This window comes from Microtus ochrogaster, unplaced genomic scaffold (assembly GCF_000317375.1).
Source record: "Microtus ochrogaster isolate Prairie Vole_2 unplaced genomic scaffold, MicOch1.0 UNK109, whole genome shotgun sequence".
Taxonomy (NCBI): domain Eukaryota; kingdom Metazoa; phylum Chordata; class Mammalia; order Rodentia; family Cricetidae; genus Microtus; species Microtus ochrogaster.
Window position 1 is genome coordinate 275211 of NW_004949207.1, and position 10470 is coordinate 285680.

The following is a 10470-nucleotide window of genomic DNA, read 5'->3' on the forward strand; positions in this document are numbered from 1 at the left end:
AAAAAAAAAAAAAAGTTTTGCAGGGCTGGGCGGTGGTGGCGCATGCCTTTAATCTCAGCACTCGGGAGGCAGAGGCAGGTGGATCTCTGTGAGTTCGAGGCCATCCTGGTCTACAAGAGCTAGTGCTAGGATAGGTTCCAAAGCTATAGAGAAACCCTGTCTCGAAAAAAAAAAAAAAGAGATTTGCAGGTACATGTTATTATGCGAGTACGGGTACATGGGCTACAGGATTTCAGCCTTCAGTCCTCACCTTCCACCCTGAGACACGGTTTCTTGTCTGTGGTTTATGCAGGAGTGGCTAGCCCAAAGCTGCAGAAGGTCCTCCTGACTCTCAGCTCACTATAGAAGAATTAGATTTGAGTGCTACAGTGCCCAGAGTGAAATGGGTTCAGGGTATCCAAACTCAGGTATTTACGATTATTTGCCAAGTGCTTTTCCTATTGGGTCATCTCTCCAGCCTTCTTCCATTATAATTTTTGTGGTTTCTAGGGATTGAGCCTACGGCCCAATCCTGTGCTAGGTAACTAGGTAACACTGGTCACAACTCCCCCATTCAGTTATATCCGCAACCCACTTGCTTCACCTTTAAACCCTTTCTAGGCCCAAGTCTGGGAACCCAACCCAGCTACAGTTAGCTCGGTGGCTGAGCCTACACTCCAGTCTTCCCAAGAGCACGCTGTAACTACTGGGCTTCCGTGATACACGCAACAGATTCGATTCATGCCACACTGTAGTCCAATGTGCGTTCCTGTGCCCACGTACTTGTGCCCTTTCCTCCTGCTCCTATCCAAGCACACACAGAATCACACAAGAAAGCAGAGGCCGTGGGAAGCCCGGCACCAACACAACTCGATACTTTTATTGTACAGGACAAGGAGGATTCACTTCTTGGCTCTCCATTTACAGTCCTCTAGGCTGAGGGAACATGTGTTTTCTTACAAGGCTCTGACAACAGGTCCATGCCCAGACAAGAGCCATACGAACCAGCAGCAACCTCAGCCACACGGAGCCTGGATGTGTGTGTGCAAAGGAATTGATGGGTGAGAGTCCACTTCGATTACTTGGGTGTGACCCTGAAGACCCGGATGTGGATGGCTGAGTTGTTCCGGATCCTGGTCAGTGGCTCTCGGGAGTCAGTCTCTGGTTCCAGCTCATCCACCAGCTCCACGGTGGAGGTATTGGCAGCCACCTGGAGGGACCCAAAACTGCCTGCCTGCAGCTGCAGAGCGATGTTGATGGCGCGGTTAATGGCCAGGCCCAAGCCGTGGATGTAAATCTCAGCGCATGCGTTCTGCCCTCTACTGCCTCCGTCCAGCAGCTTTTGGCAGCGGGCTAGCTGGGCCTTAAAGTCAGTCTTCATGTTGACATAAATGTCATTGGGCCTCCGGGGCAGGCGGTGAGGAAGTCGTTTCCGAAGGGTGTACTCCACGGGGTCCAGCTCGGCCTCGATGGCACCACGGGGTTCTCTGTTTTCCGCCATGCTTTCGGCCCTGGCATGGAGAAGGAACAGGATTCAGGGAGAATGAATGACAGGAGAACCCTTTCCTGCCCAGCTTCCTAAGGGTGCAACCAGAAGGGGGCGCCCTCGACGACCCTCTGCCTCCCCGGCCTCTCGATCCCCTCCACTTCCGTTCTCTCCACTCCCGGTTTTAATTCGCTCGTCACGTGGTTCCCCACTCCCGGCATCTCCGCGCCTACCTTCTCCGTTCCACGGTGCCCTTTCACTCGCATGCGGCTCGCCGCGCCGCCGCCCGCGACCCTCAGAAAAAACAATGAAGAAGAGATCGGAACAGGAAAGCCGGAGAAGCGCGCCGACGAGAGCGACGCACTGCGCATGCGCACCCCCGTCCCCAAGCCGGAACCGGTCGGCTCGTAGCCTTCCCGGCCTCCGTTCTCCTGCCCACGCCATTCCTCGCGCGCATGCGCAGGGGTGCTTCCGTCTCGCGAGATTTCCGGACTCATGAGGGCGGGGCCAGCTGCCGGAGGTGGGGCTAAGAGGGGCGTGGGCCGAGGTCCCCGGTTGTCCTCCTCTCCGCTGGGCGGGACTCGAGGACGCCGGCGGGGTTCAGTTCTGGAGACTGGAAGGATTAGAAAAGGGGGGTTCGGGTCAGTGTAGGAGCTGCGGTCGCCAGGGGCCGGGAGGCAAGGCTGGAATTCATGTCTGTCGCACGTCTGAGCCGCGGAACGGACAGCTGCCCTCCTTCCCCAGGTCCTAGCAGCCCCGGACGCAGAGAGAGCGAAGGGCTCGAGAGAAGACCGGATGTCCACCTTGGCCTCCTCCCTCTGCAGGGGACCCACACTAGGTGCCTAGCGTTGCACCTTCCCGCCACACCACCGCAGCACGCCGGCTGCTACCCGCCACCCGCGAGTCACGACGTGCTGCCCTCTGGTGGAAGGGACAGGGACTTGGGTTCCTAGCCCCTTAGTGGGGACCTGGCTCTCTGCCCAGATGGATAAAGCCTTCGGATAGATCCCTACAGAAATGAGTATAACCTGTATTTGGCCACCTACCTAGGCAGAATCTGAAGGTTGGAAAGAGAACTTTGCTCAGTGCTATACAGCCAAAGATGACCATGAACTTCTGGTCCCCTTGCCTCTACCTTGTGAGTGCTGGGATTAGTGGGCACCATCGACTGACCGACATCCCTAGCCTCTGGGATTTATGTTGAAATGGAAGGCTAGATATTCCAGACATCAATGTGCTTGTTTAGGTGAACGCTCAGGAAGAGTTGCAGATATAAACCAGAAATCTTTTTGGTGGGGAGGCTAGAGTTTAGCTATGTAGCTCAGGCTAGCCTTGGCCTCCCCGGTGCTAGTGTTACAGGTGTGCACCACTGTGCCACCTCGATAAAATTTATCCTAAAACTTATGAAAAGACAGATAAAATAATCTTTCCAAGTTGTTGGGCTCATATTGTCCCAGCAGTTAAGAGCACTTGCTGCTCTTCAAAGGTGACTCTGGAGGATCTGAGTTTAATTACCCGTATCCAGCCTGGGTAGCTCACAATCACCTTACCTCCAGCTTCAGGAGGCCTGGCATGCTCTTCCGGCCAATGTGGGTGCCCAGACACTCACACAGGCACAAACATAAAAACTAAAAAAAAAAAAAAAATTAGGACAGGTCACCGGTGGTGGCACATGCCTTTAATCCCAGCTTTTGGGAGGCAGAGCCAGGAGGATTCCTAAGAGAACGAGGCCAGCATGGACTATAAAGGAGTTGCAGGATAGCCAGGGCTACATAGAGAAACCCTATCTTGAAAAGCCAAAAAGAAAAAAAAATAGACATGTACTTTAAAAACCCTTTGTGATGGTTGTGTATATGATGATGGGGCACATGTATGACATTCTGTGGTGGAATTCCTCAACCTTTACATGGGTTCTGGGGTCAAAGGCTCACACAGTGAGCGCTTTGCACTCTGAGCCATTTGCTGGCCCCTTAAGGCTTAACCATGTCAGTACATTGATTAAGAAGAGTGTGCTGTTGGCAGATGTAGAGATACAAACGTCAATAAAACAGAGATCTCAGAAACACACAAGCATCACAAACCCTTCTGAGAAAGGGTCTCTTCCATCCAGGCTGACATCAAACTTGCTGAGAATGCCCTTGAGGTTCTGGTCCTCCTGCCTCCATCTGCCAAGTGAGGGAATCAGAGGTGTGGGCCCGCAAACCTGCTTTATGCAGCACCAGGGATGAAGCCCCACACTTGCTCCCATCTCCCAGCCAATCCATTTTTTGACAGAAATGCAAACATAGCAGGGTGTGAAAGGATTGTGGTTCGGGTGCTGCCGAAACAGCCCAGGGAAAGAGAAGAGCCTTTAATAATATAGTGCGGAGTCGGCTGGTGGTGCACGCCTTTAACCCTGGCACTCTCGAGGCAGAGGTGGGCAGATCTCTGAGTTTGAGGCCAGCCTGGTCTACAGAGTGAGTTCCAGGAAATCCAGGGCTACACAGAGAAACCCTGTCTCTAGAAACAACAACATAGCATGGGCAGTGGGTCTAAATATGAAACTGGTAACTAGAAAGCATTTGGAGAAAATGTAAGGGAGCCCTTCAAAGAGGCTAGTCAAGGGCTGGAGAGATAGCTCAATGGTTAAAGAGCACTGACTGCTCTTCCAGAGGACCTGGGTTCAATTCCCAGTACCCACATGGCAGCTCACAACTGACCCGAAACCCGTGGCAAAACACCAATGCAAACACATAAGTAAATAAAATTCTAAGAGACTAGTAAGCAACAAGTCCAGAGATGGGTGGGAGTGGGGGACAAAGATAAACTACAGTTCGTCGGAATTTCAAGTAAAGCCCCTGCTTTGAAGTCTAAGGACCAGAGCTGGGTTGGGTCCCTTGGGCCCACATAGTAGGAGAGAAAAGTGCAATCCAGCAAGTTGTCCTCTGACCTCTACACACATACGCTCCCCAAACACACTCAAAATAAGTAAATGTGAAAACAAAATTTAAAAACTGTTAATACTGGGCACGATGTCTCACACCTGTAACACAAGCACTTAAGCTGAGGCGGGAGGGTTGTCATGAGGCCAGCTTGAGCTAGAAAGCTCCAGACTCCAGTGTAAGACACGGTCTCAAGCCGGGCGTTGGTGGCGCACGCCTTTAATCCCAGCACTCGGGAGGCAGAGGCAGGCAAACGTCTGTGAGTTCGAGACCAGCCTGGTGTAGAGAGCTAGTTCCAGGACAGGCTCCAAAACCACAGAGAAACCCTGTCTCGAAAAACCAAAAAAAAAAAAAAAAAAGACACGGTCTCAAAAATTAGACTTTCGTGAAAGACCAGAATAGCAGGAAAACAAGACCCTGGGTGCGGAGGCATATGGTTGGTCCAGGCACTCAGGATCCAGGGTGCGGTGGCACATGGTTGGTCCTGGCACCCAGAAGGTGGAGGCAAGAGGATAAAAGGTATCCAAGTACCTGACCTCCAACTTACGGTGTAGCCGAGGATAGAACTGAACCTTTTATCCTTGTGTGTGTCATCTTAGGAAAAGTTATCAAGGTATATCAAGAAAATACTCCACCAGCCTGGTCTAGAAGAGCTAGTTCCAGGACAGGCACCAAAAACTTCAGAGAAACCCTGTCTCGAAAATAAAAAAAAATAAAAAAATAAAAAAAACTCCAAAAGCCTGGTAGTGCTGGCGTCCTTTAATCCCAGCACTCAGGGTGCAGAGGCAGGCAGATCTCTGTGAACTTGAGGCTAGCCTGGTATACAGAGTGAGTTCCAGGACAGCCAGGGCTACAGAGGGAAACCCTGTCTTGAAAACAAAATTTCACATGACCCAAGAAGGACACCTCTAAGCATTTAAAAGATTTTACAGGGGGAGGGTATGGTGGTGAACACGTGTTACAGCAGCAGATGGAGGATTGTGAGTGTCAGGCTGAGCTGGCTGCACAGTAAGGTGCAAAAACCAAACCAAACCAAGCCAACAGCAAATAGAGTATGCAAGGCTGGGGTGTATCCTGGTGTATCCCCGAAGCAGGCTGTTCCAAGCCCCAGGACTGCAAGACAACAACAGAACCTCAGACAGACAAACAAAAGCCTCTCCAGGAATGGCAGGAATGCCCACAGTAGGTTTCCACGGAATAGGCCACAGTTGGAGAGGCCCGATATCTTCCAGTTAATACACTGTAAGAAACACAAAAACAAACTGAAATACTCATTCACAGAACATTTCTGGTTTTTTGTTTTGTTTTGGTTTTTTGAAACAGGATTTCTCTGTGGCTTTGGAGCATGTCCTGGAACTAGCTCTTGTAGACCAGGCTGGTCTCGAACTCACAGACATTTGCCTGCCTCTGCCTCCTGAGTGCTGGGATTAAAGGAGTGCACCACCACCACCACCTGGCTTCACAGAACATTTCTCAGCAATTAGAGCTGGACCAAGGAAACATCTTGAGCTGTGGGGATACTTGTTATTTACGGGGCTGGGAGCATGGCTCAGTGCTGCGTTATTTATGGGGCTGGGAGCATGGCTCAGTTGACGCAGCACTGGCCAAGGGTGCTTGAAGCTGGATCTCCAGGGCCCAAATAAAATTTAAAGGCGAGCACAGGGGTGTGCACTTGTAGACCTGGTGATGGTGAGATGTGAGAAAAGAAGGTTCCTGTGCCTGAGGCTCACACATCCCCGGCTCAAATATGACAACTATACTTGTGGACCGAACAACTCAGTTGCTAGAAGAAAGCTAACGTCTTCCATTATAGGCCCATTATATCCATCACTTACAATAAAGTTCTGAAGTGTGAGGGTGCAGCACTGGGAGGCTGTAGCCAGGAGGACCACTGCAGGTTCAAGGCCAGCCAGGGACACTTTACAAGACTGGGTCCCAAGAAACTAAACCAACTGAAAAACAAGCTAATAAAAACAACCAAACAAAAACACTTCACTACCACAGAAGAAAAAAAAAATCCAAGCACTGAGCAGTGGTGGTGCATGCCTTTAATCCCAGCACTCAGGAGACAGAGGCAGGAGGATCTCTTGAGTTCCGAGTTCTAGGCCAGCCTGGTCTACAGAGTGAGTTCCAAGACAGCCGGGGCTACACAGAGACACCCAGTCTTGCAAAAACAAAAACAAACAAAAAACCAAGAACAAAACTCACTCACAAAACAATAAACACAATTTGTAAATGAGTTTTCCATGACTCAAGCTGTGTGTCTTTTGAAGATATTTAAAATCCTGTTTTACAAGTTAGACTTACGGTGGTGGACGCCTGTAGTCCCCAAACTCAGACAGCTAAAGCAGAAGGATTCTTGTGGATTTAAGGCCAGCCTGAGCTACAGAGACAACTTGTCTCGAGAAAACCAAAACCCAACCAACCAACTACCTAAACAAATGCCAGGAATGGGGACATACCTCAGTGGTACAGCACTTTAGTATATCTGAAGCTCTGGGTTTAGTACCCAGCTGTCAAAAAAGACACCGTGTGTGTACACGTATATATACCTAACCAACCAACCAAAAAACATATATGTAAAAATACACACATACATACATGTGGACAATGAGAAGGCACTCGGTGCCAAGGTTGATGATCTGAGCTTGAATCTAGGGTTGCCAACTCCTGCAAGTCATCCTCTGACCGCTACATGCGTGTCATGGCAGGTTCACACACACAATGAACACATACACACAAAAGTTAAAAAGATTAAATCTCTATCTGGCTTTACAACAGGAATCAAAGTTCTCAACCAAAGTTTGGTTTTCAGGCTTTTCTGGGTTTCTTCTCCCATCGCTTTGCTCTGCTGTATTTTCCAGTGCGTGTCCATCACTCACCTTTTCCTCCTTTCTTAACTAATGATCACCCCACCCTGCTTTCCACCTCCAAGTCTAGTACCAACAAAGGTTGTCTTTCTCGTGTGTGTGTGTGTGTGTGTGTGTGCACACACGCATGTGCGCGCGTGCTGGCATGGATTGGATTCAGGGTCTTGCACAAGATAAGAAAGCACTCCACCACTGAGCCACACTCCAGCCCCTCACTGGGGGATTCTAGGCAGGGGCTCTACCACTGAGCTACATCAGTGGCCCCAATGAAAGCTTTAGATGAAACTATTAGGAGGGCTAGAGCAGTGGTTCTCAACCTTCCTAACACTGCAACCCTGCAGTATAGTCCCTCACATTGTGGTGACCCCCAACCATAAAACTATTTATTTTTTCTGGTTTTTCGAGACAGAGTTTCTCTGTGGCTTTGGAGCCTGTCCTGGAACTACCTCTGTAGACCAGGCTGGTCTCGAACTCACAGAGATCCGCCTGCCTCTGCCTCCCGAGTGCTGGGATTAAAGGCGTGCGCCACCACCGCCCGGCTCATAAAACTATTTTTAAAGATTTATTTATTATATTATGTATACATTATCATGTATACATAATATAATTATTATATTATTATGTATACATAATATAATAAATAAAATAATATATTATTTATTATATTAATATATAATAATTTATTATGTATACATAATAAATATTACATACATACATTCCTTCTGTGTGTGCCTGCAGGCCAGAAGAGGGCACCAGATCTCATTATAGATGGTTGTGAGTCACCATGTGGTTGCTGGGAATTGAACTCAGGACCTCTGGAAGAACACTGAGCCATCTCTCCAGCCCCCATAAAACTATTTCATTGCTACTTCATGACTGTAATTTCGCTACTGTTATGAATCATAATGTAAATATCTGTGTTTTCTTATGGTCTTCTGGTGTCGCCACCCACAAATCGAGACCCGCTACCCTAGACTGGAGGATGGCTTACAGAGGTCCCCGGTTTAGTTCCCATACTCTTCTCAGGCAGCTCACAACCCCAGCTTCAGGGCATCGGGTGCCCCCTTTCGGCTTCCTTGAGCACCTGCACTCACATGCACACATCCTTACACAGACACACACATGGAGCAAGAATAATAAAAACCCAGAGACAGTATTGGGATTCAAGATGAAGATCAGAAAGGCAAAACAGCCAACTATAGAGACCTTTTACCCCTACCAATCTTCACACTGAAAGGGTGAGATCCTGTCTCCCTGACTCTCAGGCTCCACCTCCACTGAGTTCCTGTCCCTTCCCCTTTATATTCCTTTCTCCACCTCCCTAGTGCTAGGATTAAAAGTGTGTGACTCCCAAACTCTGGGATTAAATGTGTGAGCCACACCTTTAATTTGTTTCTGAATTGATCTTGTGCAGCCCAGGGTAGCCTTGAAATCAGAGATCCACCTGCCTCGTCTCCCAAAACCTGGGATTAAGGGTGTGTGCCACCACTGCCTGGCCAGTATGGCTGACTAGTGTGGCTACTTTGTCTTCTGATCTTCAGGCAAGCTTTATTCATTAAAGCACAAATAATAGACCACTATAGACACATTCACAGAATTACATTTTAAAATTTTCTTTTTAAGCTGGGTGGTGGTGGTGCACGCCTTTAATCCCAGCACTCGGGAGGCAGAGACAGGCGGATCTCTGTGAGTTCGAGGCCAGCCTGGTCTACAAGAGCTAGTTTCGGGACAGGCACCAAAGCTACAGAGAAACCCTGTCTCAAAAAACAAAACAAAACAAAAAAAAATCTTTTTAAAAAGAAGAAAAAGCTTCCTGAATTGATTCTATCTTTACTGCTTTCGGCTTGGAACAAAATTATGATCCTTTTGTGTATTTAGTTTTTTTTGTTTGTGTTTTTAAACAAGGGCTCAAGTTGCCTGGGCAGGCCTTGAACTCCCAGCCCTCCTGTCTCCACCTACTTCCTAACTACTAAAATTGCAGGCTTGTACTCCCAACCCCCATACCTGGCCAGTCCTCCTTGGCACGGAGGCTAATGGCACTTACCAGAAACAATGTTCAAAACTGTGTATAGCATGAGGTGCATGCCTGTAAAGGGAGTCAGAGGCAGAAAGATCACCAGGATTTCCAGGGTAGTGGAAGGGCCACAGGGCTACAGTATGTAAGACCGTTTCAAAAACCAAGCCACTGGGTGGCAGAGGTAGGCAGGTCTCTCCTTTCAAGTCCAGCCTGGTCTACTAGCAAGCTCCAGTCCAGCCAAGGCTACGTAGTGAGACCCTATCTCAAAAAACAAACCAAAAAACCACAACAGAGGGGAGAAGGAAGGAAAGGAGGGAGAGAGGAAACAAACTTCCAAAGAAAACCATGAAAGCACCCACCAAACTTTTACACCCACCGGAGTTCATCAGCCTTAAACAAACAAACAAAAAAAAAAAAGTCATTCCTGAATCTTTTTCTATTTTTCAAAAACACTCTCAGAGGTAATAATTGTAACCAAGGCTGGCCTTGAACTCCTGACCCTTCTGTCTTTACCTCCCAAGTGCAGGGATTATAGCATGCACCACCTTCAGCTTTCTTTGGTTTATTTTTTGAGCCAAGGTCTCGCGCCCAGGCTGGCCTGGAAACTGCTCCTAAACGCTGGAGTGCAGGATGTGTTCGTTGGCTCGCTGAGACAGGGTCTTCCTCTGTAGCCCAGGCTGGCTTTGAACAACCGCTCCTCCTGCCCACCAGGAAATCCTTTCACCCTGACCGCTTCTAAATCACTGCGCGCTCACGTTTCCCCCAAACCCGCACGGAGACCCGGGGACAATTCTGCATTGGGCTGTCTCACCTCTAACCCAGGCGGGCTCCCTGGAGGAGGCGGGGCTTGGCCAGGAGAGGGCGGGGGAAGTGGGGACCCCCCCTCCCCAAGCCTCAGGTTGCACGGGCACCCCGTCACGTGACGAGCGCGGGAAGGGGGGTGCACTCCCGGGTCAACGTGTCCGGGAGTGGGCGGCGGGGTGCAGCGCGGCCGGGTGGGGGAACCCCGGCTGGCGGGTCGGAGTCCGAGAGCGAGGTGGCAGGGGGAGCCGCGGCCGCGGTGGCGTTAGAGGGGGCGGCCCCGCGTCCGTGTCACGTGGTACGAGGCGGGCAGCCATCTTGCTACAAACACAAACAGAGAGGAGCGGCCGCCGCGGGAGCGCCAGCGCCCGCCAGTCCCCCTCCCCCCTTGCCGCT

The 10470-nt window shown here is 49.8% G+C and overlaps 1 protein-coding gene across 1 annotated transcript; it reads right to left on the reverse strand.

Moving 5' to 3' along the window:
* Positions 1-831: 831 nt before the first annotated feature.
* Pop7 (POP7 homolog, ribonuclease P/MRP subunit) lies at positions 832-2078 on the reverse strand. The gene is made up of 2 exons (XM_005371438.3): positions 1699-2078; positions 832-1490 (listed from the first exon to the last, which is right to left on the reverse strand). The coding sequence occupies exon 2, from the start codon at positions 1478-1480 to the stop codon at positions 1058-1060; it is 423 nt and encodes a 140-aa protein (XP_005371495.1). The 5' UTR covers positions 1481-1490; positions 1699-2078; the 3' UTR covers positions 832-1057.
* Between the last annotated feature and the right edge of the window lie 8392 nt (positions 2079-10470).

What these genes read in the sequence shown, in the direction of transcription:
- Pop7 (XM_005371438.3), bottom strand. Translation starts at nt 1,480, where the DNA reads ATGGCGGAAAACAGAGAACCCCGTGGTGCCATCGAGGCCGAGCTGGAC.